This window comes from Euleptes europaea, chromosome 21 (genome assembly GCF_029931775.1).
Source record: "Euleptes europaea isolate rEulEur1 chromosome 21, rEulEur1.hap1, whole genome shotgun sequence".
Taxonomy (NCBI): domain Eukaryota; kingdom Metazoa; phylum Chordata; class Lepidosauria; order Squamata; family Sphaerodactylidae; genus Euleptes; species Euleptes europaea.
In genome coordinates this window covers 10824612-10850082 of record NC_079332.1, presented here as the reverse complement: position 1 = coordinate 10850082, position 25471 = coordinate 10824612, and the positions used below count along the sequence as shown (strand labels likewise).

The window sequence follows — 25471 nt, the reverse complement described above, 5'->3', positions numbered from 1 at the left end:
GGGCAGGGCTCTCAGCAATCAGCTTCACACGCTCCTGGGATCAAAAGAATAATGCCAGAATCAAAAGAAGCCCATTGCGAACTAAAACATGAATGGGGTTTGTGTAGTCCAAATAAATAAAGGTCTTTTAAGCATGGCTGTTTCACTCACCGTCACTCCTCTGACGATTTCGGGGCGTTGGATTGTGCGTGCCGTTTCCGACGGTCAGAGGTCGCCTCGCTTTCCCCCTGCGTTTCCCCCGCCTTTTGCCCACGTCTTCAAAGTCGAGATACAACAAGTCTCTGGAAAACGCAGGCAAAATGTACGGAAACACAGGGGGAGAGCGAGGCGACCTCTGACGGTCGGAAACGGCACGCACAATCAAAACAAAGACCTGTAGTTGTCAGAGGGGTGATGGCGAGTGAAACAGCCATGCATAAAAGACTAAAAGCATCAACCGGGCATTCTATCATCTTCTCAACTAGGGAACAGCAAATTTATTACCTGCAGTACGAGAGAAGACTCTGAGACAGCTATCTGAATTTGTCTTTCATTCATTTAAAAGGGAGGTCATAAACAACAGCTTTCCCCTCTCTATTGTTTCCCACTGTACAATAAAAAGACATGGAAAGGGAAAAGCAAGGCAGCAGGGGGTTTTATTTTTAAAACAGCCTAAAAAATAATTAAAGAACTTTGAAGATGACACACAGTTTCATCCCTAATGACTGAACTGCATTCAAAATTTTCATCTCATAGCCAGGATAATTCATTTTTTGCTTCAATGAGAAAGAGTTTTAACTGTTACAAAGCTGTGCAGGATTTGCCCAGTATTTCCAAACGCATGGTTCTCACTTCTCATCCCAAACCCAGGTCAGCAAAGACAGAATTTCTAACAAAGTCTCTTGCAATGAGTTAAATGATCACTTGACATAATAAAAGTGCTGGAAGCCCTGTTTCCCAAAAGGCGTTTGCTTCCATAGTGTCACCTGCTTTCTTGATTTCCACGTGTTGGTCCCTTGAAAAAGCTAATATAGGCCATTCCCCAGTGCTGCTGCAACCCAAATCTAATTCAGTTGAATTTTTTTTTACAAAATATAATCATAGCAATTATAAAATGTACACCCTAAGACAGGTCACCTTTAAAACAAGAAACTCACAGCCGGACTGCTAAAAAAAGCAACAGTTAATGAAAACACACTGGGGGGAAACCTCCAGAGCTCTCTGGATTAGTCCTATTTTGTCTAGATATCAGCTCCCTCTCAAGTCCTGGGTGGTATCGTTATTATTAGCAGATCTTGATCAAGAAACAACCCAAGCTGTTGCTAAATATCTGACAATACTGATCTCCCTAAAACATTGTTGATTTATGAGAAACTGCACAGACCCATTGTACATATTATTTTAATTGGAGTGGTGGACTCTGATCTGGTGAACCGGGTCGGTTTCCCCACTCCTACACACGAAGCCAGCTGGGTGACCTTGGGCTAGTCACAGCTCTCTTAGAGCTCTCTCAGCCCCACCTCCCTCACAGGGTGTCTGTTGTGGGGAGGGGAAGGGAAGGTGATTGTAAGCTGGTTTGAGTCTCCCTTAAGTGGTAGAGAAAGTCGGCATGTAAAAACCAACTCTGTTCTGATAGCAACTCTGAGCTGTGTTTCTTGCCTTTAGTGATCTTATGAAGGCAAATAACACCATTGTATATAACGGTGCTACAGCAGTTTCAGCTTTCACTGTCATGCAGGGTTACCCGGAAATAAGCCCCGTTGAACACAGTAGGAAATAAGTAACAGTGTGTAAGATATGAGCATAAAAAAATTTGTTCATTACACCAGTGGCCCATGGAACTAAGGATCCTGTCTCCCAACAACTTACAGATCTATATGCCCTGAGCTACATTCGACAGCCTAAGGCACGATATGTTCCTTCTCACTGGCAGTCTTCAAGCAGCAGCTGGATGAACATGTTGGAACATTCCCCCAAATGATACCCACCCTGCAGGTAAAAACACTAGTGCATCAGGGAGAAGACTCTAGCACAGCCTGCTCTGTTAGTTTTCTACTTCCGGGGCATTCTTGATACAGGAGGACGATGCATAAACAGTGGAATCAGCTTCCTAGGGAGGTGGTGAGCTCCCCCTCAAGGGCAGTCTTTAAGCAAAGGCTAGACAAACAATCGTCAGGGATGCTCTAGGCTGATACTGCATTGAGCAGGGAGTTGGACTAGATGGCCTCTATGGCCCCCTTCCAACTCTGATTCTACATGCATGCTGTTCCTCATTGATCACACTTTGAACGGAGCAAGGTAAATTTCAGAACCTTTAAAGTGAGAATGTATGGTCCTGATTATTTTATCTAAAAGGTAATTGATAATCTCTTATTAATCTTTACGCTACTTTTGCAATGCCTCGTAAGTCATTAACGGCCATCGCGAGCGACGTCTTTCGGCCTTGGTAGCAGGGAAAACGAAGAAGTCACTTTAGCGTATCTCTGGGACACACAGCTAGGTACATCTGGGAGAGCTGCAGTCTTTTATTTTCTCAGTGTCGATAGTCTGATAGGTTTTTCCAGAAGAAATTTCCCCGCGTGAGCTGCGGACCTGTAGAAAACAAACCAAGGCGGAGGAGAGGGCGGGAAGAAAATGTACATCAAATGAGGACCTGACTGTTTTTAATTTCTAAAAGGCGGTTTGGAAATTAGGGCACCTGCCTCGATAAGCTGGAAACTCTTACGCTGTTACCTACACCACATAACATATACCGATTTAACAGCCATGCCTCTTTCCAGGATCTGGAATTCTGCGTGGGGCATTAAGAGACCCCAAACAGAATTCTCGGCACCCAACAGCTCTTCAATGGCAGCCAGAATGGTCAAGCTGGTATCAAACAGATATTTTTATTTATTTGCTTACACAATTTTGCCAATCGTACTGACTCGCCATGTGTAATCTGCCTTGACTCCCTGTGAGAAAGGCGGACTATAAATACAATAAAATATACGCTGCATTTTTAGGATATCTCCAGGCCCCGCCTGGAGGTTGGCAACCCTAGTCTATTCACGAGCCAAACACCGTTATGCTGACGACTTCCAGGATTCCTGGCAGTCAGGCTGGATTTGGCTAACAGATCAGGCACAGTTCTAGAGTCTTCCAAACGTCCCAGTTTTTGTTGTAAGGCTGGCGTTGTCATAATTCCATCACAGCAGTGACATCATTGTCATGAAGCCTGTGGTATCGCTGTCATGATTTTTGTCACAGAGGTGGCTTACAGGCGGGCTCCCCATCAGTGCAAACTGTGAGGCTGCAGTATCCTAACAAAGCGTTTCCCTCTGCAAATGATGCCATTTGCAAGTGAATTATCTGGCACTGTTAACATAGGTCATTTATGCACAAGAATTTTACCTGAGGTTCGTTGCTTGCTGGACCCGCATTTTCCTGTTGGGAATCTATGCACCAGCAGTCTCAAATCAAGTCCCACCCCTTTAAATGCTGCTTTTTAATTGGCTTACTTGTAGTGCTTAAAAAAAAAGTAAAGGTCCCCTGTGGGGAATCAAACCCGGTTCTCCAGATCAGAGTCCACCATTCCAAACCACTGCTCTTAACCACTACACCACACTGCAGTCACTTAAGTAAAGGTAAAGGTCCCCTGTGCAAGCACCGGGTCATTCCTGACCCATGGGGTGACGTCACATCCCGACGTTTTCTAGGCAGACTTTGTTTATGGGGTGGTTTGCCAGTGCCTTCCCCAGTCATCTTTCCTTTACCCCCAGCAAGCTGGGTACTCATTTGACCGACCTCAGAAGGATGGAAGGCTGAGTCAACCTTGAGCCGGCTACCTGAAACCAACTTCCGTTGGGATCGAACTCAGGTCATGAGCAGAGCCTGGACTGCAGGACTGCAGCTTACCACTCTGCGCCACGGGACTCAATAGTGCTTACTGCGAGATAAATCCCCCCAACCCAATTGCTACATTAAAAAGCATTTTAAGAACAACAACAACAAGGACAACAACAAAAAGGAGCAATCTGAAAGGAGCGGGGGGGGGGGGGAATCCAAGCCTCGGTTTTAAAAAGCCTTTTTTGTGCTCAGAAAGAGCTCCAAGGAAGCAGGATGTATTTGAATGCCCACCTCTGGACATGCTGCTTTGTAATTGGCTGTGAGAGAAATTAAGCTTGCAGGTCCCACACTTTGCCTTATGCATGGGGATTTCACCCAGGCTTTGCTCAGGGAAGATGGAAGAGTCGGGTTAACAGAGGAATGGGAAGACCTGGACAGTGCGAGGGCTAGTCGCAAGGTCATCTCTAATGGACGAAAAACTCATGCATAACTCCAAGGAACAACCGAGACCGTGGGCAAACGTGAGTGAAAGTACCCATGCTTAAACGACCACACAGAATCTTTTAAGAGGAAAAAAACCATGCTTACTGTGAGCTGGGCCAGTGGTCAGCACATTCAGGAAGCGGCACAGAGGGCAAAGAGAGAGCACACCCAGAAACTGAAGCTGTAGGAGAAGGGCGAACCTGAAAAAGCACATGACAACGAAGAGCACCACTTCAGCTGGGAAACGAGAGCTTCCTCGGCGCTCTCCTGAATCGAGGATAATGAAGTTCAACCGTCATCTGACAGCTGTTTTAGCTGGGGAGGAACCCAAAGGGAGAACCGCCAGCAGCAGCACCCGCAGCCTCTCGAGGTAATAACCCTTGCAGGGTGATCGGGCATGAAGAGGACACGGAAATCTGATTTTGATTCTATCTGTGCCAGCTCGGGTGACGGTTCTCTGCGGTAGTACGACTCTCCGACAACCAGAATGTTGCCCCCCAAAAAGGAGAAAAATCTCAGAGTGAGTAATTTTGGGTCCCAAGGACACCACCATCAATTCTTGACCGCTGTAGCCCCTTTTTCCCCGCCCAAGAAAGCATAGAGCCTTTAAGGGAGTGAGCTGCTTTAGATTTGGTTTTGTGTTTTTTTTTTAAATCAGCCAGTTTCAATGCAATAAAACAAAGGGACAAGCCAGAAGGAATTCTGGGTAAACTGCAACTGGATCTTCCCAGCATCTTTTAAACAGACGTTGCCACTCTGACCTGTATCTCCCCCTCCCCACATTCAGATTGTGACTATGACACTGGGGGCCAGGTGCTTAACTCTTCCCTCCCACATGGTCTTTCCAAACGGACTAACATAGAATCCCTCCCCCCCACCACAAGGTTGCAATTAGCCCCAGAAAAGGAAAATAGCAAGCATTTTCTCTTTGCTTGACTCCCCAGGAGTGAATAAAACCATGGAGGAAGGAGTCTGTTTCTACAAATGAAACTACGCACAGGGTGTGTACGTGTGCGGGTTAAACGCCTTCTCCCCTGCCCTGTGGTCTGATTCACAACCACAATCCCCTCTCGGCTACACCAATGCAGGGTTAGCAGTTAGAGTATCAGACCAGGATCTAGGATGTGTGTTAAGTGCCGTCAAGTCGCTTCCGATTTATGGCGACCCTATGAATCAATGTCCTCCAAAACGGCCCTATCTTTAACGGCCTTGCTCAGGTCTTGCAAACTGAGGGCCGTGGCTTCCTTTACAGGGCCGATCCATCTCTTGTTGGGTCTTCCTGTTCTCCTCTGCCTTCAACTTTTCCTAGCATGACTGCCTTTTCCAGTGACTCCTGTCCTCTCATACTATGTCCAAAGTACGACAGCCTCAGTTTAGTCATTTTAGTTTCTAGGGTCAGTTCAGGCTTGATTTGATCTAAAACCCACTGATTTGTCTTTTTGGTGGTGCACAGTATCCATAACACTCTCCTCCTCTGGAATACTCGAGCTCAAATCCACAAGCATCAAATCACCCTGGGTGACCTTGGGTCAGTCACATACTCTCAGCCTAACCTACCACACAGGGTTGTTGTGAGGAGGCAACGGAGGAGAAAAAGAACCACGAACTCTGCTCTGAGCTCCCTGGAGGGAGAGACAGAATAAAAATGTTTTCTTGTTTTTTTTTCTTAAGCTGTGAAGATCTGATTACAAATTTTCCAGCATCTCTGGTCTCGTTTATCCCTTAAGAAACAACCGTACATGGCAGGGGAATTATCTTCTCTGTGAAGCGCTGTCAAGTTGCTTCTGACGGATGGCGACCCTATGGATCAGTGTCCTCCAAAAGTCCTATCCTTAACAGCCTTGCTCAGATCTTGCAAACTGAGGGCCTTATTATCTTCTGCCTAGAGGTAAACACCGTGTTTAGGGGAGGGCCAGTGGCTCAGTGGTAGAGCACCTGCTTGGCATGCAGAAGGTTCCCAGGTTCAATCCCCGGCATCTCCAGTTAAAGGGACTAGGCAAGTGGGTGATGTTTAAGACCTCTGCCTGAGACCCTGGAGCCTTAGACAAGACTGACTTTGATGGACCGAGGGTCTGATTCAGTAGACGGCAGCTTCATGTGTTCATGTGGTTGTTCATACCGCAGCCTGCTTTCTAGTTGTAAGCCACTGCCGTTACTGTATTAATTAAGAGCGTTCTCACCATATGGGTTCCACATAATGAGGCGAACACAAATAAGGGACAAATTATGACCGTCATGCAGCGTCGAGGAGCTGCCTCTGTACCTGTTTGATGAGAGAAAAACAACTTCCCTGCACGGGGCTCGATTATTCCCAGGAGCCCTCGAAGAGACAGCCACGCAAAGGAAAGCGGGCTGATGTTTCTTTCTGAACCCAGTCTCATCCAAACGCGGCCGTAACATAGCAACCCGAGCCAGGGGCGAGATGTACTCACCGCTCAGAGCTGGCGTGTAGGTGGGCCAAGCCGTGCTTTCCCAGAGGGGAACGTCTCGGACGCTTGTTCGGGCTCCGTCTAGCGCCAGAAGCAGACTCTGGAGCTGCGAATCGTCGAGCTGTTGACGCTGGGACTCCGTAACCACAGCTGCGTTTTCGGGGCCGAGGTGGGCTATTTGTTCCGGGGAGAGTTCCTAAACAATTTTTTTTTTAAAGAAAAAAATGGAAGAAAAGAAAAGAAGAGTTAGTTTTTATATGCTGACTTTCTATACCACTTAAGGGAGACTCAAACAGGCTTGCAATCGCCTTCCTTCCCCTCCCCACAACAGATACCCTGTGAGGTAGGTGGGGCTGAGAGAGCTCTAAGAGAGCTGTGACTGGCCCAAGGTCACCCAGCTGGCTTCGGGTGCAGGAGTGGGGACACCAAGCCGGTTCTCCAGATTAGAGTCCACCCTCCGAACCACTGCTGTTAACCACTACACCATGCTGGAAGAAAAACCAGCCCCAGCAGCTTTCTCATTAGCCAACATAGCTGAAGGGACTGTGCTATCCTAAGCAGCGTTACACCCTTCTAAATCCGCTGAAGTCAGTGGACTAAGAAAGATGTAACCCTCTTCAGGATTGCCCTGCCAGGTCCACAGGATCAGTGGGGGTACAGTGCCATAGAACCCACCCTCCAAAGCTTCCATTTTCTCCAGGGGAACTGATCTCTGGAGTCTGGAGATCAGCTGTAATAATGGGGGGATCTCCAGCCACCATCTGGAAGTTAGCAATCAAAAATCAACACCTCTGCACCATTACCTAAGGATCGATATCCTGGTGTTGGAATGTGTGTGTGTGTGTGTGTGTGTGTGCGTGTGTAAAGTGCTGTCAAGTCGCAGCCGACTTATGGCGACCCCTTTTGGGGTTTTCATGGCAAGAGACTAACGTGCCTTCCTCTGCGCAGCAACCCTGGTATTCCTTGGTGGTCTCCCATCCAAATACTAACCAGGGCTGACCCTGCTTAGCTTCTGAGATCTGACGAGATCAGGCTAGCCTGGGCCATCCAGGTCAGGGCGGTGTTGGAATAGATAAGCTAAAAAATACACATGGTTGCTATTTTGTCCCTAAAAGGGTGATGCTTAAAAGTCTATGAGAATTTTGAAGCTACAGAAGCTTATATTGAAATGAGTACATTTTGAAATCAATATATGTAAATATATCTATATTTATATTGTTTAAGTCACTTGAGAGAACATTTATAAGAGATTGTTTATTGTAATATATACATATTTGTACAGAAACGGGACTGAGGAAGAATTGAAACGATCGTATCCCTTTCTACCCTTCTTCACTTGAAGACATCGACCTCGGATTGATTGTTACTGTACCAGGACTGAGAAATACTTTGTTGTACATATACAATTGGCTTGTTAGCACATTGTTATACACCCAGAACTGGGAAATACTTTGTTGTATATATGCAATTGGCTTGGTGGCACATTGTTACATTCAATATACTTTTGTCATTACATATTGTTATCAGCCTGTTTCTGTACTAATTTTCTAACCACCTGGAAGTTGGCAACCCGACCTGGGGAGGACGGACCTCAGCAGGGTACAAAGGCATAGAGTCCATCCTCCAAAGCAGCCCTTTTTCTCCAGGGGAACTGATCTCTATTGCCTGGAGATGAGCTCTAATTCTGGAGGACCCCAGGTCCCACCTGGAGGTTGGCATCCCTACTAAAATCCCCCCCTCTCCCAGGGGGATCCAGTCATAGATTCCCAAAGGCGCGTGCAGTCTGCCTGTCTACAAGGAGGGCAGACAGGTTCAAAATATTGGTTCAAAACACACACAGGGAGATTGGCTTTATACAGTCTGCAGTTCCCAGCCATTTATCCCCCTCGTGCCTCTCCCTTCCTCTCGCCTCACTTTGGAAGTCGAAGCCATCTGTCTTCACCCTCGCTTGCAAAGTGCAGCGTTACACAAGTGACACTGAAATGAAAGGACGTCAAGCCCTGCCTCGCAAGCGGATCCCTCCATCCGGTGCAAAATAATCTGACTAAGCGTGGCTGCATTATTAAGCCCTTCTAAAAAACAAAAAAACCCCGTACACTGTTATTATAACAGTACAGTAATTATATTTCCGTGCAGAACAGTGACACCCATTTGTGATAACTGCCCCGACGAACGCTTTTCTGCTGTGCTCTTGATTTTGCTGGAGAATTACTCTCTTTTAAAAGAAATTCTCTCCCGCCAGGCAGGACGCTCTTGGCACCTTCTGCATCACAAACGGCTGTAGGCCTGAACTCCCGCCGCTGCCTTCTTTTTAAATTATCCCCCCCCCCCCGGGAAGATTTCCAAGGTTTCATTTGTAAAAAGTGGCAAGACTGAAGGCTTTTCGGCACGTCGTGCCCTTTAAATCCCAGATTACGCAGAGGTGGATTCTAGTTATTTGCCACTGAGAGGAAGAAAAGCCTTCTGCTTTAACACGCACCCTTTACAAGACTTTATACATTCATGTACGCAGCCAGTGTGGCAAACAGGGCATCAGGTGCGACCTGATGGCACTTTACACACACAAAAAGTGAGGAGAGGGAACTGCATGTGCTATCTTATGTCGTTTATGCATAGGAGTTTTACCTGAGGTTCGTTGCTCGCTGGACCCACGTTTTCCTGTTGGGAATCTATGCACCAGCTGTCTCCAAGCTCAAATCAAGTCCCCGCCCCTTGAAATGCTGCTTTGTAATTGGCTTACTTTGCAAAGCTTACTGTGAGAGAAAATCCCCCCAAACCCAACTGCTGCATAAAAAAGCATTTTAAGAACAAAAAACAAAAAATGGAGCAATCTGAAAGGGAGGGGAGAAGAAATCCAAGCTTTGATTTCAAAAAGCCTTTCTTTTGCTCAGAAAGAGCTCCAAGGAAGCAGGAAGTATTTGAATCCCCACCTCTTTACACACTGCTTTGTAATTGGCTGTGAGAGAAACTCAGCTTGCTTATAACACGTTTTGCCTTAAGCATGAGGATTTCACCCAGGCTGAGCTCAGGGGACAGGAAAGAATCGGGTTAACAGAGGGACAGGAAGTCCCGGGATTTGTGAGGGCTGGCAGCGAGGTCGTCTCTAATGGACAGAAAACTCATGCATAACTCCAAGGAACAACCAAGACAGACCAGGGGCAAATGTGAGTGAAAGTGCCCATGCACAAACGACCTTAGGTTCTTTTGAGAAAGAAAATTGTAATCTTCTACCTTTGTTGTGACCTGGATGGCCCCAGCTAGCCCGATCTCGTCAGATCTTGGAAGCTAAGCAGGGTTAGCCCTGGTTTGCACTTGGACCTCCAAGCAAGTCTAGGGTTGCTACGCAGAGGCAGGCAATGGCAAACCACCTCTGATTTGTATCCTGCCTTGAAAACCCTATGGGGTCGCCATAAGTAAGCTGCAACTTGACAGCGCTTTCCACTTTGGCAATTCCTCTGCTTATTCATATGCACAAGAGAAAAAGTAACCCCCTCCCAAGTTAAGGAATAAGTTCACAGCCGCCATTTGGTAAGTAAAACTAATGACAGGGGCGGGGAGAAATGTCGAAATAGCCACACACTTACTTTGAACATTTCATCAGGGATGCATTTTATCGCTGCCGGCTGGAAGTAGGGCATCAATTCTTCATCCAGAGCTTTTAATTCTCCCTCATTTAAACCAGCTAAGGAGAGAAAATATCACAGCACAGATTCATTTGTACCGTCTCGATTAGACTCTTATGTGGGGCTAATGTGCATTTTAGAGCCTCCTTATGCTTCCCCTGATCAATATTTGACTCTAAAACATTTTCAGACCCCGCTGGGAAATCAGGCCTCTAAGAAAACAAGTGCCTGCTTCATGTAAATGCAAAACCTTGTAAAAGCACACTTGGGCCTTTTATGCAGGGACGGTTCTCCGCGGTTACCCCCGCCGACTGCTTTGGGGCTTCCTTTTGATTATGCATGCCTTATCAGCCCGTCAGAGGTCGCCTCGCTCTCCCCGCGTGTTTTGCCCGCAATTTCCAGATTTGGGCTAAAACAGCATCTGGAAAACACGACAAAGTGCATGGGGAAAGCGAGGCGACCTCTGACGGGCGGATAAGGAAGCCCCAAAGCAGTCGGCCGGGTGACCGCGGGGAGACATCCCTGCATAAAAGGCCTTGATTAATCTAATTTTCTTTTAAGAAACATGGTGTCTGTTTTAAAGGCACAGGTACACTTTCTCCCTGTTTTCTCTGCCCATCTACCAATATATATTTTTGGCCAAGCTGTCTCAACCTTCTTTACAGCCAAGCACCCTATGCTACCTAAGAAACAGCACAGAGAGAAGATAGGGTGCTTGTTTTGTGGACTTCAGTGGGGCATAACACCACCTTCCAAAGTGTCCATTTTCTCCAGGTGAACTGATCACTGTTGCCCGGAGATCAGATGTAATCCCGGGCGATCTCCAGCCACCACCTGGAGGCTGGCAACTCTAGTGAAAGAACAATAAAATGGAGCAGCGGAGAGCTGAAATCCAGAACTACAAAGATGCTTGTAAAGTGGAACCAGTACCAATTCTATGACCAGATAGCCCCAAGTTTGGTTAACATTGTGGCTATCAAGGCAAAATATGCCACTCGCAAACTCTGAGAGGGGAGGGGCCGTGGCTCAGCGGTAGAGCATCTGCTTGGCATGCAGAAGGTCCCAGGTTCAATCCCCAGCATCTCCAGTTAAAGGGACTAGGCAAGTAGGTGGTGGGAAAGATCTCTGCCTGAGACCCTGGAGTCTGAGTAGACAATACTGATCTTGATGGACGAAGGGTCTGATTCCGTAGAAGGCAGCTTTGTGTGTTCATGGGACCTTTTAAGAGAGATCAAATTGTAGTCTGATGCTGGAAAGCACAGGGTTTCACCTCTCAGGGCCTAACAGGGCACTACGCAGTTTACAAATCCACCCCACACCCGTCTCGGATCCCGCTATAACAGATCTGAGCTGGAAGTTCTGTGTTGAAACTTAATTCCCAGGTATACGGAGGCCCAGTTTGCTGGGCAAATAGCAGGTCTCTGGGGACATTTCGGGTTAGGAAAATGGTGGGGAGGGAGGTTTAAGACTCCACCCATGCCTAGGTATTATGTTTCAACTTGGAATTCCCAGTGCCCGCTGGCTGAACACAAATGGTTTTTCTTGGATGTCCTGATTCAGAGATACATGACTGCAGGCAAAAGGTCACTGCTACGGTTATCACCTGCAATGGTACCAATCTCTTGTAGGATGGCTCTGTTCCATCTGGCAGCCTCTCCAAACACAGACTCGGCCTTCTTTTTAAATTCTTTCAGAACGCTGGTGCTGCATAGTAAAGAGCCAATCCTGGCAACGACTGCGCTGTAGAAAGGGCAACAGAGGAGAGCGTTGTGGCCTGTAAGTTTACACGGAATTTGAAAAATCGCCAGCTTCCTGTCTCCTCAGCTTAGGGTTGCCAACCTCCAAGTACTAGCTGGAGATCTCCTGCTGTTACAACTGATCTCCAGCCGATAGAGATCAGATCCCCTGGAGAAAATGGCTGCTTTGGCAATTGGACTCTATGGCAATGAAGTCCCTCCCCTCCCCAAATCCTGCCCTCCTCAGGCTCCACCCCAAAAACTTCCCGCCGATGGCAAAGAGGGATTTGGCAACCCTACTCAGGCTTAAGGCTGCCCTGTATCAGGATTTGGCCCTGAGACTCAGGTTTGGGGTCTCATTCCCAGGGCCTCTGAGAGTAGGGTTGCCAGATCGGGGTTGGAAAATACCTGGAGATTTTTGGGGCAGAGCCTGAGGAGGGTGGGGTTTGGGGAGGGACTTCAATGCCACAGAGTCCACTTTCTCCAGGGGAGCTGATCTCTATCGGCTGGAGATCAGTTGTAATAGCGGGAGATATCCAGCTACTACCTGAAGGCTGTAGGAAACAATAAACCTATGCTGAACTAGTTAGACTGGAGGAAACAACAGCACATTGGCTCAGTAATAATTATCACAGTTAAATATGCACAGGTAAATTAGGAATTACTGAGAATGATTGAAATTTGTTTTGGGGGATTCTGTATACCCTTTCGTGTATTTTTATTCAACACAGTGCATATTTAACTGTGATAATTATTCCTGAGCCAACGTGCTGTTGTTTCCTCCAGCTACTACCTGGAAGTTGGCAACCCTATCTGAGGGGCCGGCTGAAACCTCAGATCCTCCGGCTACCTCACACTCGATGGCTTCTCCTATAACTTCAGTACATGCCTGATCGTGGCAGCGATGTGTCATTCGGAGCAGGGACGCCACAATATGGCGCCAACAACTCAATCGGGGCTTGCCATTTAATCTCTGCTTTTAACTGACAACGTTTTAAAGTATTGTTGTAAGCTGCCTTGAACCACAACAAAAGGCAGCGTATAAATGTTTGAATAAGTAAATAAATAAATTACACTTTATGTCTGTCACACGGTTAATTGCCATTTTAAAAAATGTCTATGTGTGGCGAATAGGGTTGCTAGGTCCCTCTTCACCACCGGCGGGAGGTTTTTTGGGGGGAGCCTGAGGAGGGCGGTGTTTGAGGAGGGGAGGGACTTCAATGCCATAGAGTCCAATTGCCAAAGTGGCCATTTTCTCCAGGGGAACTGATCTCTTATCGGCTGGAGATCAGTTGTAATAGCAGGAGATCTCCAGCTATTACCTGGAGGTTGGCAACCCTAGTGATGAGTCACCTAACTGTAACTATGCATATGCTCAATGAGCACTTTTTAAAAATTACAATGCCACTGGGGGGGAATAAAATTGAGTCCTTATTCCACAAATTGCATTTAGGATCAACGCGTTACTTCTGGGGAGGGAGAAGGGGAAAAAATCTACTATGAACACAGAAATAACTGATGGGACACATACCACACATTTAATGCCATTTGAATTTAACTTTAAAAGGACCTTAATGAATGGAAGTAAAAAAGATGGTGTCGTACCTAAATTCCAGAGGATCGATAGCTGCGATCTCTGTGGAGCTCAGAGTGCAAAGAGTGGTGCCCAACCCGGCCAACTCAAAGCTTTTCAGAGTGTCCACGGCTTGCCCCGAGTCTTCTAGAAACCCCTGTAAAATGGATTTTGCCTGCAGGGAGGAAACCAGCAGTGAAACTGGACTGTTGCCCAATTAAGGTCCACTATCAATGAGCCCGGGAAAGCCGGCCACATTCCCCACTTCGATCAGCTGGAGCGCCCCAGCATGGCCTCTGCCTGAGACCCTGGAGAGCCGCTTCCAGTCTGAGTAGACACTGGGGGTTACCGCACTTTGTATTCCCAGGGATGTATTAAGAGTTTGAAAATGTTATAAAAAACATCACTTTAAAAGGGTTTTTGGATACCACGGCTTATAAATGGTTGGAAGACATCTTCACAGCTAAAGGGGCCAAACAAAGTGCGAACAGTATTTTTTATAACGTTTTCAAACTCTTAATACATCGGTGGGAATACATAGAAAGTGTGAACAGTATTTTTTATAACATTTTCAAACTCTTAATGCATCGCTGGGAATACAAGTGCGGTAACCACCAATACTGACTTTGATGGACCAAGGGTCTGATTCAGTAGAAGGCAACTTCATGTGTTCGTGGCCAGAGAGCAACATGCAGAAGTGCTAAAGCATTGCCCGGTTGCGGAGAGCCACATGCAGACATGCGATCCAATTAGGGGGAAAGGGAGACAGGAGACGGGCTGAGGATTCCACATTTCCTGTTCCAGTGGTGAAACCAGATGAGAAACGGTGAGCTTTGTGTCCAGAACAGCCAACTTTTTTTTTTTAACCAATGATAAGCTTGGTGCCGGTTTGGTGTCGTGGTTAGGTTGTGTAGCGTGGTGCATTGGAAAAGGTAACTTAAAGGTTAGGGGAAATACCTATGATAATGATCTTTATAATGACAGGAGGAACACATGGGATAATTTTCAGTCAAATTATCGACAAGCTTGGCTTTGTAATATTAAATGGCAACGCTGACAGAGATAAACATGGAGAATTCACTTATTATAACCATAAGCGTGAAAGTGTGATCAATTATATATTAGTATCACCATTCCTTTGTAATAATATATTACACTAGGGTGGTGTCAGCCCTTGGCCCACAGAACCAGAAATCACCACAAAGTCATATAGAGTCCAAACAGATGGCTTTTACTGGTCAAATAGGCATACAGTGCAAACGAATAAAATGACAGCTATGAGAGACTCACTAGCTGGGAGATAATATAAGGCAGAAAAGGCGGGAGATTACAAGCATAGGCTGAATACAGTTTCCCAGGAGCTGAGTTCCCAGGCCTAGGTATGCGACCTTGAGGGCCAGACAGTACAACGCAGAGACAGAGGCAATAACGAAACCGAGATAGCAGCCTGACATTCTGCTCCCCTCAAGGCCCCCTCCCAGTTCGCAAGGGGGCTGGCTTATCCGGGTAAGCAATGTGAAAGGCGTTGACGAGGTCGGGGGCGGAGACATCCCGTGCGCGCACCCATTCGTCATAGGCAGGGGGGAAATGTTTCCAACGGACTAAATACTGCAGGTTGCCATGGTGAACACGGGAGTCAAGGATCTTGGAGACTTCGAAGTGTTCCTCCCCCCCCACCATGATGGGTTGCGCAGGAGGTGGATCCGGATGCCACTGTGGAGAAGCAACATGGGGTTTGAGGAGGCTAATGTGGAAAACAGGGTGCACACGCCTCAAGGATTTGGGGAGAGCCAGTTCCACCGTGACAGGGTTTATGACCCGGGTGATGGGGAAAGGGCCAATGAATTTAGCACTGAGCTTATGGCACGGACGGGTGGAACGGAGATTTTTGGTGGAAAGGTAAACCAAAGCACCCACTTGCAGATCACCCCCGGGGGAGCGATGTTTGTCAGCTTGCGCTTTGTATTTACGCTTGGCCCGGTCGAGGTTGCTAACGAGCCAGGGCCAAGTGGTACGGAGGGCGTGTGCCCAGGAGGCAATGTCGGGGTTCCCCTCCCCCTCTACATCATCTGCAGGAGCAATAGGACTGAAATCTTGTCCATAGACAGCAAAAAATGGGCTAAAACCTGTGGATTGATGCATGGCATTATTGTAGGCATATTCTGCTAAAGGTAACAGTTCCACCCAGTCATCCTGGTGGTAGTTAACATAACAGCGTAAATAACATTCAAGTACAGCATTGACACGTTCAGTTTGACCATCAGTTTGAGGATGGTATGCACTAGACAACCCTTGTTCCACTCCCACCAATTTGAGGAAAGCTTTCCAAAATTTAGAAACGAAACCACTTCCGCGGTCACAAATTATCTTACGCGGAAACGAATGTAAACGAAAGATATGCGTCACGAAGAGGCGGGCCAGTTTCTGAGCAGAGGGGATCCCTGCGCATGGAATCAAATGTATTTGTTTAGAAAACAAATCAGTAACAACCCACAACACAGTTTTACCCCCACTGAGAGGGAGATCAGTCATAAAGTCCATAGCAATCACTTCCCAAGGTTTGCTGGGCGTTTCAAGAGGTTGTAGCAGTCCCGGGGGTTTGCCCTGCGATCGTTTCGCAGCGGCACAAACGGGACAGCTGCGGATGAGGGAGTCAATGTCGGAACGCATTCCCCCCCACCAGAACTGTCTGCGCAATAAGTGAAGGGTTTTCAGAAACCCAAAGTGCCCAGCTGTTTTGGCTCCATGAGCTAAATGTAAAACGTCCTTCCGGAGAGCTTTGGGTACATACAATTTCGAGTCCTTGTACCAGGACCCTCCCTGTTCCAAAACACCAGGAGGTAGGGTATGAGCGGAGCGTTCTAAAAGGCACTGGTCCCGAAGGACATTTAAAAAGGACTCGGAGATGGGGATTTTGGAGGGGGCCCCCCCGTCGGCCATGGAGATCTTAGAAACAGTTATGGGGCTAGTGCTTACGTGCGGCGGCGCGCAGACTGCAGGCGGCTGGGCGGCCGGAGGGGTAGGAAGGGCGGGAACGCCGGTCTGTTGCGGTGGCGGCTGGGCAGCCGGTTGGGCTGGCGGAGCTTGTAAGTTGGGTAAGGCGTGCTGATGCTGGGATCGAGTTTGCACAGCCAGCATAGGTAGGGCCCCACGTTGCATAGGGGTGAACAGAGAGTTGGTGGGTCTCTCGAGTTTTACCGGATATTGTGGTAAACGGGAGAGGGCATCCGCGAGAACGTTCTGCTTCCCAGGGACGTGCTTCAGGGTGAAACGGAACTGAGCAAAGAACTCCGCCCACCGTTGTTGTTTCGCCGATAGCTTATGGGACCCCGTGAGGGCAGCTAGATTTTTGTGATCGGTCCAAACCTCAAAGGGGACTTTAGACCCTTCCAAGAATTGTCGCCATAGAGTCAGTGCATGATGAACTGCTGAGGCCTCTTTCTCCCAGATGGGCCAGTTTAATTGAGCGTGCGCAAATTTTTTTGAAAAGTAAGCGCAAGGGTGAAGAAGACCATCCGGTCCTTGCTGGAGGAGAGCCCCTCCCATGGCTACATCGGAAGCATCGACTTGCACAATGAACATTTGATTTGGGTCTGGGTGCCGTAGCACCGGCTCCGAAGTGAAGAGGCGTTTGAGGGCCAGAAAAGCGGCTTGGCATTGCTCAGTCCATAGGATTTTTGCGGAGGGCAAGGCAGCCGAGCTTACTTTTCCCTTAGTTTTCAGTAGGTCCGTAATGGGTAGAGCCACCTGGGCGAAGTTAGGGATGAATCCCCGATAGAAGTTTGCAAATCCCAGAAATTGTTGTACTTGCTTACGGTTGGTGGGGGGAGTCCAATCGAGGACGGCTTGGACTTTGGCGGTGTCCATGCGAAGACCTTGGTGGGAGATGATGTATCCCAAAAACGTGAGTTTGCTTTGATGAAATTCGCACTTAGCTAGTTTTGCGAAAAGTTGATGGTCACGCAGGCGTTGCAGAACTTCCCGGACCAGAGCCACATGCTCGTTCATAGTTTTCGAATAAATGAGAATGTCATCTAAATAGACCACCACCCCACGATATAGAAGGTCATGTAGGATTTCATTGATGAGTTGCATGAAGACCCCCGGGGCCCCTTTTAATCCGAACGGCATCACAAGGAATTCATACATTCCGAAACAGCTAGAGAAAGCAGTGAGGTGCTCATCCCCTTCGCGGATACGGACTCGGTAGTAAGCTTCCACCAAGTCTAATTTAGAGAACACACGGCCTTCCTGTAATTGTCCCAAAATATCCGATATTAATGGGATAGGATAGGCGTTGGTCTGGGTAACCGCATTGAGCTTTCTGAAGTCAATGCACAGGCGAAGGTCGCCCTCTTTTTTCCGGACGAAAAACGCGGGGGCCGAGTTTGGGGCATTCGAAGGGCGAATGAACCCTCTGGCGAGGTTTTTGTCCAAAAAGTCCCGGAGGACAGTGCGCTCGGAAGCGCTCATAGGGTAAATCTTACTCTTGGTTAATGTGCAGTCCTTTACCACTTCAATCGCACAGTCTGAGGCCCGGTGGGGGGGTAAGGCATCACATTCCCTAAGGTCGAAGACATCTTCAAAGTCCCGGTATACAGCAGGTAGAACCGGTGGTGCTGGGGCAGTAGAGGTTAATGCTGGAACGGGCGGATATAGCAGAGCAAAGTTCTGCCGATGCTGGTCGCAGGTGGGACTAGCGAAGGAGATAGTGTTTGTTTCCCAATCAATACTGGGACTATGTCCTTTAATCCAGTTAATTCCCAAGACCACTTCAAATCGGATAGGGGCTATAGTGAAGTCTATTTGTTCCCAGTGGGAACCAATTCCCATTGCCACCCCTATGGTGCGGTGATCAACTGGACCCCCCTGGAAATGGCTTCCGTCCATTTGGGCAAATTGGACGGGGGCGGGTAAAGCCTCAGAGTCGGCTCTGAGTGCAGCAAAAGTGGCTTCGCTTATGAGAGTGCGACAGCAACCGGAGTCAATTAGTGCTTTGACGGGGAGTTGTGGGCCACCGTTAAGGTGTTGTAAAACTGCATCCACGTAGACGGTGGAGTCCACTTCTTTGATTTTGGTAGGAGCATTCGGTTTGATAGGAAGATCCTGAGAGGTCTGTGGAGATGCTCCATTCACCACAGACCGGAGCCGTTTTTTGACAAGTCGAGGGGAGATTCCAGGTTTAAGGCTGGAGAAATCCAAGGATTTTCCTCATCCGAAGAGGGAAAGTTGTCCCCCAATGGGGCACTTGTAATCCGAGACCCGGCGGGGTCGTTGGTAGTAGGCAGGGAGGCTGGGTCCCCGGCATGGAGTGCAGAGGGTGTGGGTCTTCCCGGAGCTGCGCTGCGGTGCCTCTGCGTGGTGGACGACCTCGGGCGCGGGTTGTCGTGCTGGGACGAAATAATTCCTGGCGGCGCGGGCAAACGGCTGCAAAGTGGCCCATTTCTCCACAAGTAAGACAGGCACCCCTCTGAAATCGGGCTTCACGTTCCTGGGGCGGACGTGGGGGATTTCGTGGGACGAGCAGTGGTGCCTTGGGTTGAGGCTTTTGGGTGCCTTTTTCCTTGTGCTTTTGACGGACGAGAGAAATAAAGCGTCGGCGGCTTTCCACTTCCTCGGCTAATAGGATCCAGTCTTCGAGGGTATCGGGATCGCCCCGCATGTAAGACCAGTTCAGAATGTCAGGATGCAAGGCTTCCCTGAAATGATGGATCAGGGTGGTCTCGGGCCAACCTACAATTTTACTTGCCAGTCGTTGAAATTCATCGGCAAATTCTCGAACTGTAGCAGAGCCTTGTTTTAATTGTAAGAGTTCCGTTTTGGCTCTTTCCCCCAGGAAGGGGTCCTCAAACCTCCTTCTCAGGGCAGTCATGAAGTTGTTGAGGGAACGAATAGCACGAGAGCGGGTGTCAAACTGGAGGACCATCCAGTCAGCCGGTTTACCTGTCAGAAGGGAAGCTACGTAACGCACCCGGCTATCTTCCGTGGGGAAAAGTTGTCCTTGTTCTCGCATATAACTGTCCACTTGATGCAAGAAACAAGGCAAAGTCTCGAGAGATCCGTCGTACGTAGTCCTCAATTTGAGTTGCTTCCAAGGGCCGGGCGCAGGTTGGCCCGGTTGCACGGGTGGTCCGGGCGGAGGAACAACAGGAGCTCCAGGAGGCAAGGGTGGAGCAGGCACATTAGCGGGTGGTTGGGGTGGCTGTACGGGTACCCCCTGACCCGGTATCGGAACGGGCTGTCTCTGAGCTATCAGGGTTTGTTGTAATTGCCTGTTCTCCTGAAGCATACGTTCCATTAGTTCCTGGAGTTGATCAACACGGTCGGAGAGCTCCCGATTCTGGGCTCGTAAGAGATGAACCTCCTCACTTGGGCCACCAGTAAGATGAGGTTTACTGGTCCGGAAGCTTGTGGCCCATTGAGAGCTATCCCCATATAGATCCTCGTCTTCAGACTCTCCTGAGTCTCGACGTCGGTCAGCCAAACGGCGTGCGCGTTGGGTCGCGCGCGACGGGACAAACGCCGGGGAAAAAGACAGACCTGATAGCCCTTGTACATTGTCCTTGGGGCGCGTGTCTACGTTCGCCCGATCCCTAATCCTTGCTGCAGCCGCCCTGGCTGCTTCCGCAGCTTCTCTCTCTCTTGCGACCTTAGCCGCTTCGGCGGCTTGCTGATCCGCAAGAACTTTGGCGTTCTCAAGTCTTAGGGCAGCCTCTGCCGTAATGCGCGGCAAAAGTTCTGTCTCCAGGAGTGAGAGTATGGGGTCGGGTTCCCCGCCCAGCAGAGGTTGTACTCGAACCGCCAGTGCGGGTGCCTCGGCTCCAAAAGTCGAGGTCAAAACTTGAGCCAAGGTGGCTACCGGGGTGTCCTTTGTACATTCCACAAGGAGAAGAGCGGTGCTAATAGCGACTCGCTTGGCCTCAGCCTGACAGCTGGCTGCATCCGGGATCAGGGAAAAACCCTCCGGCGGGGCTCCCGCCATGGTAGAAAGAGTTTCTCGAGAAATAAGATTATCCAAAAGTCCAGTTAATATTTGTAAATCCTCAGTTGCCAACCGGGCATCGTCCAGTAATTGATCCAAGTCTTGAAGATCTAAACGAGTATCAGTATCCTCCGACGTCAACATCCAGAGAGTTCCTTTAAGAGATTGCCACTGTTCCTGTACCAGTCCCCTCAAGCGGCAAACCTCTCGGGTAGTCCGGAAAAGTTCAGCGATTAAGTCTTGTAACAGAGTAGGATCCTCAGAGAAGGGCTCCAGGGTAGTAGATCACCTGGAGAGCTGCACAGCTCCCATCCAAGTGGCAGGCGAACCCCCCTGGGCTCCAGCCTGGCTAGTAGAATGGTGAAGATTGATAGCTGTCATAATGTCAGCCCTTGGCCCACAGAACCAGAAATCACCACAAAGTCATATAGAGTCCAAACAGATGGCTTTTACTGGTCAAATAGGCATACAGTGCAAACGAATAAAATGACAGCTATGAGAGACTCACTAGCTGGGAGATAATATAAGGCAGAAAAGGCGGGAGATTACAAGCATAGGCTGAATACAGTTTCCCAGGAGCTGAGTTCCCAGGCCTAGGTATGCGACCTTGAGGGCCAGACAGTACAACGCAGAGACAGAGGCAATAACGAAACCGAGATAGCAGCCTGACAGGTGGCTTCCAAAAAGCAATCACCAGCGTGGTGTAGTGGTTAAGAGCGGTGGTTTGGAGCGGTGGAGTCTGATCTGGAGACCGGGTTCGATTCCCCACTCCTCCACATGAGCGGCGGAGGCTAATCTAGTGAGCTGAGTTTGTTCCCCCACTCCTACACATGAAGCCAGCTGGGTGACCTTGGGCTAGTCACAGCTCTCTTAGAGCTCGGTCAGCCCCACCTTCCTCACAGGGGGTCTGTTGTGGGGAGGGGAAGGGAAGGTGATTGTAAGCCGGTTTGAGTCTCCCTTAAGTGGTAGAGAAAGTCGGCATATAAAAACCAACTCTTCTTCTTCTATTCCTGTATCTGAAGCTCTGTGGAATTGTGGGACGACAATACTTCATATTGAAATTACAGGTAATACTTGTTTGAGATGGACGTATACTCTTCAAAACAAATTACAACAGGTGCTGGACAATGAGCCACTCTTGGAGATAAGGGGAAAATTGCTCGTAGCAATAGAGGCTGCCCTGATACTATATGGAGAGTTACCATAATTGAAATCACTTAGACCTTTCCTGACCAAGAGCGGTAGCAGTTATTGTTCGGATGGAAGGCAGCTCATTTATGGAGAGTTCAACCGGTCCCTTTTTGCCAAATAATACACCCAACAGCAAAGACATACTAACCTGCAGAGGGTCCCACTCCGTTTGCTGAGTAAGCGCAGCAACCGTATCAACAGAACTCAAATCCAGCTCTCCGATTTCGGTCTCATTTAGCGCCGTGGCGATTCGCCTGAGGGAAACGACGTGGTAACTCCTCCAGCTGGGCAATGCCCCCCACGCCTTTGAAACAGAAAACTGTTGTTAGTTAAACAGAAAGGAGCCAGCGTGGTGTAGTGGTTAAGAGAGGCGGACTCTAATCTGGAGAACTGGGTTCAATTCCCCGCTCCTCCACATGAAGCCAGCTGGGTGACCTTGAGTTAGTCACAGTTCTCGCTGAACTCTCTCAGAACCACCTACCTCACAAGGTGTCTGTTGTGGGGAGGGGAAGGGAAGGAGATTGCAAGCCAGTTTGAGTCTCCTTAAAAGTAGAGAAAAGCGGGCTATAAAAACAAACTCTTCTTCTTCTAAAAAATACCTGCTGCTTGCCTGCGGGGTGACTAGTATTAGTCAATCAATTTTATTAATGTTTTAATCACAGACCTTAACAATATTCAGTTTAAAACCATACACAACACCCAGAATGACATGGATAAAAGATTTAAAATGTAACAGTCACGTTTAAACATATTATTGATGACTGAAACATTACAGTTCCCCTAAAATATTCTTATTATGGCAACTTTGGAGCCTAATTTTCAACAAATTTCTTCCTTAACCTAGACGCTAACATGATTCAAAAAAAGCCACGCTAAGCGTGATCTTAGAAGACTAGTATCTTAGTATATTACAGAAGGGTGCTCTCTCCCAGCTGAACACAGCCGGGGCCATGTTAATCTTGAGGTCAATTTCTATCCAGGCTGGGGGTCACTCTCTGAGGTATTGTTTTTTAAAAGCATCTTTCTAACACACAACGGCAAAACAGCCGATCAATCTTGCTGTTAAGATGGAGTCTGCTCAATTTTGTTCAATGGTCTTAGTGTGGATTCCTGCATAAGAACTGGCAGCCAATTCTTTCCCCACCCCCCAGCCCCCCATAACTACCTGCTTAGCCTTCTCTTTCAGCACGGTCAGCTGAGAAGCACGGAAACCACGGACAAAGCCAAGGAGTTCCACTGTCTTGGTGAAAATGTCGGGATTCATGCAGCTCAGTTCCTGAACTGACCAAAACGCATTGGCTTCCGATAACCTGATAATCTCATCTAATGAAGGCTCCGAGACTTCTGCACAATCTGGAAGGAAATATAGTATATCTGAGTGAAGACGTCCATTGAGTGTGAGAAAAGCTTTGGTTTAAAAAGAAACTTGAAATGAATAAATACATACATTTAGTGCTCATGCATTCCTTTCTTAGAATTCTTCTTACAGGACAGTACCACTATCCCCACTGAGCTGCCACTTCAAGCCTACAAAGAAGCTTCATTGCAGCATTTCCATCTTGCAAATGGATCAAGGGATGCTCAGGGAAGGGACTAGTCTGATGGGTGGGTCTGGGGTTCAGTGGTAGAGCATCTGCTTTGCAAGCAGAAGGGCCCAGGTTCAATCCCCGGCATCTCCAGTTAAAGGGACTAGGCAGGCAGGTGATGTGAAAGAACTTTGCCTGAGACTCTGGAGAGCTACTGCCAGTCTGAGTAGACAACACTGACTTTGATGGAGCAAGGGTCTGATTCAGTGTAAAGTAGATTAATGTGTTCATGTGTGGGGCTGAGAGAGCTCAGAGAGCATTGTGAAAGCCCAAGGTCACCCAGCTGGCTCCATTTGTAGGAAGTGGGAAACCAATCCAGTTCACCAGATTAGAGTCCGTCGCTCATGTGGAGGAGTGGGGAATCAAACCCGGTTCTCCAGATTAGAGTCCACCACTCCTAACCACTACACTACGCTGGTTGTGGGAATGTTGTGCAAAGGTATATGAGATAGACCAATACAATATATATATAAAATGGTGGTATCATATGTGCTTGAGAAGGCTCTGCCATAGCCAGGCACCATAGAGACAGCACCATAGAGAATGCATTGAAAGTGGATTGAGACTGCACCATACAGACTGCACCATAGAGAGTGCATTGAAAGTGGATTGAAAGTTGGGGGCTGTGGCTCAGTGGTAGAGCATCTACTTGGCATGCAGAGGGTCCCAGGTTCAATCCCCAGCATCTCCAGTTAAAGGGACGAGGCGAGTAGGTGATGCGAAAGACCTCTGCCTGAGACCCCGGAGAGCCACTGCTGGTCTGAGTAGACAATACTGACTTTGACGGGCTAAGGGTCTGATTCGGTAGAAGGCAGCTTCATGAAATCAGGTCTTTCTAGATCACAAGTGATTCTCTTAATCACTGAGCCATGCTAGTTATAAGCACCAGCCCTAAATAGTAGAAAAGGGCAAGAGTCTGAAGAAGTGAGCTGTGGCTCACGAAAGCTCATACCCTACCAGAAAATATTTTTGTTAGTCTTTAAGGTGCTACTGGACTCTTGCCCTTTTCTACTACTGCAGACAGACTAACACGGCTACCCACTGTGAACAGCCCTAAATAGAAAGTCTCAGCCAGCGCTCTGAAAAAAATATCTGAAAAGTCTGTCCAAAAATGGTTTGGGGGAGAAAAAAAACATTCTGTAATTTTACCTAACAACAAAAGCAGCCTTGGATTTGACCACTTCCTATAACAAAGCAGAGCATCTCAGACCCTGCTTTCTGCCAATGAAAGGAGTTCCATAAATTATACTGCGGGCGTACCAAGCAGATTTGTAGTTCGAACGGAAGCAAAGGGAGGATGGGCTTCAATCAAAGAAAACTGCAAAGCCGGCAAAAAACATTCTAACAAGATTGCATCTGCCCGGCCGACAGGAGGGAGGCCCCAGAAAGAAGCATTCAACCTTATATTGTACCAGCAGAATTCATTTGTCAGCCATCAAAATGAAATAGCTTCACGTTTTTAAAGGTGGAAAGGACAGGCAGAGTTGTCGGGGTGATCCCCGCTCCTCCATAAAGAGCTTTCACGCGGAGAACGGTACAATGGAATGCCCGCCCCTGTAGAAATCTAATTGTATTTGGCCCTGGAAAAAAACAAGCCGTTCATTTCATTACACAGAATGCCAGAGATCCACAGGCAAACTTGAGGGGGTGCTTTTATTAGTTCCGTCTCCCACCTTCTGGCGTTTCAGCAGTTCTGCAGCAAAAAAAAAAAATCTTTCTAAATTCATCTGAGTTTCTTCCCAGAATTCCACATTACCTGGTTTTATTTCTAAAGATGTATTATGAAATCCTCTCCTAGCGTTTCGTTTCTGAATTTTGTACATGAACAATTTATTCAGTTCCTTTTTTCTCTCCCTCTTAGGATTGCCAGGTCCCTCTTCGCCACTGGCAAGAGGTTATTGGGGTGGAGCCTAAGGAGGGCGAGGTTTGGGGAGGGGAGGGACTTCAAGGCCATAGAGTCCAATTGCCAAAGCGGCTATTTTCTGCAGGTGAACTGATCTCTATCGGCTGGAGATCAGTTGTAATAGCAGGAGATCTCCAACTAGTACCTGGAGATTGGCA

The 25471-nt window shown here is 48.0% G+C and overlaps 1 protein-coding gene across 1 annotated transcript in view; it reads right to left on the bottom strand.

The window, feature by feature from the left end:
- Nucleotides 1-142: 142 nt before the first annotated feature.
- The window catches only part of OTOA (otoancorin), a 44586-nt gene continuing 19257 nt past the window's right edge, over nt 143-25471 (bottom strand). The window contains exons 19-27 of the mRNA XM_056866613.1: nt 22990-23177; nt 21973-22128; nt 13684-13826; nt 11946-12082; nt 10304-10401; nt 6737-6915; nt 3032-3080; nt 1907-1968; nt 143-281 (exon numbers count right to left, since the gene is read on the bottom strand). Of these exons, the coding sequence (XP_056722591.1) occupies nt 143-281; nt 1907-1968; nt 3032-3080; nt 6737-6915; nt 10304-10401; nt 11946-12082; nt 13684-13826; nt 21973-22128; nt 22990-23177 (1151 nt within the window). The remainder of the gene's footprint in view (nt 282-1906; nt 1969-3031; nt 3081-6736; nt 6916-10303; nt 10402-11945; nt 12083-13683; nt 13827-21972; nt 22129-22989; nt 23178-25471) is intronic.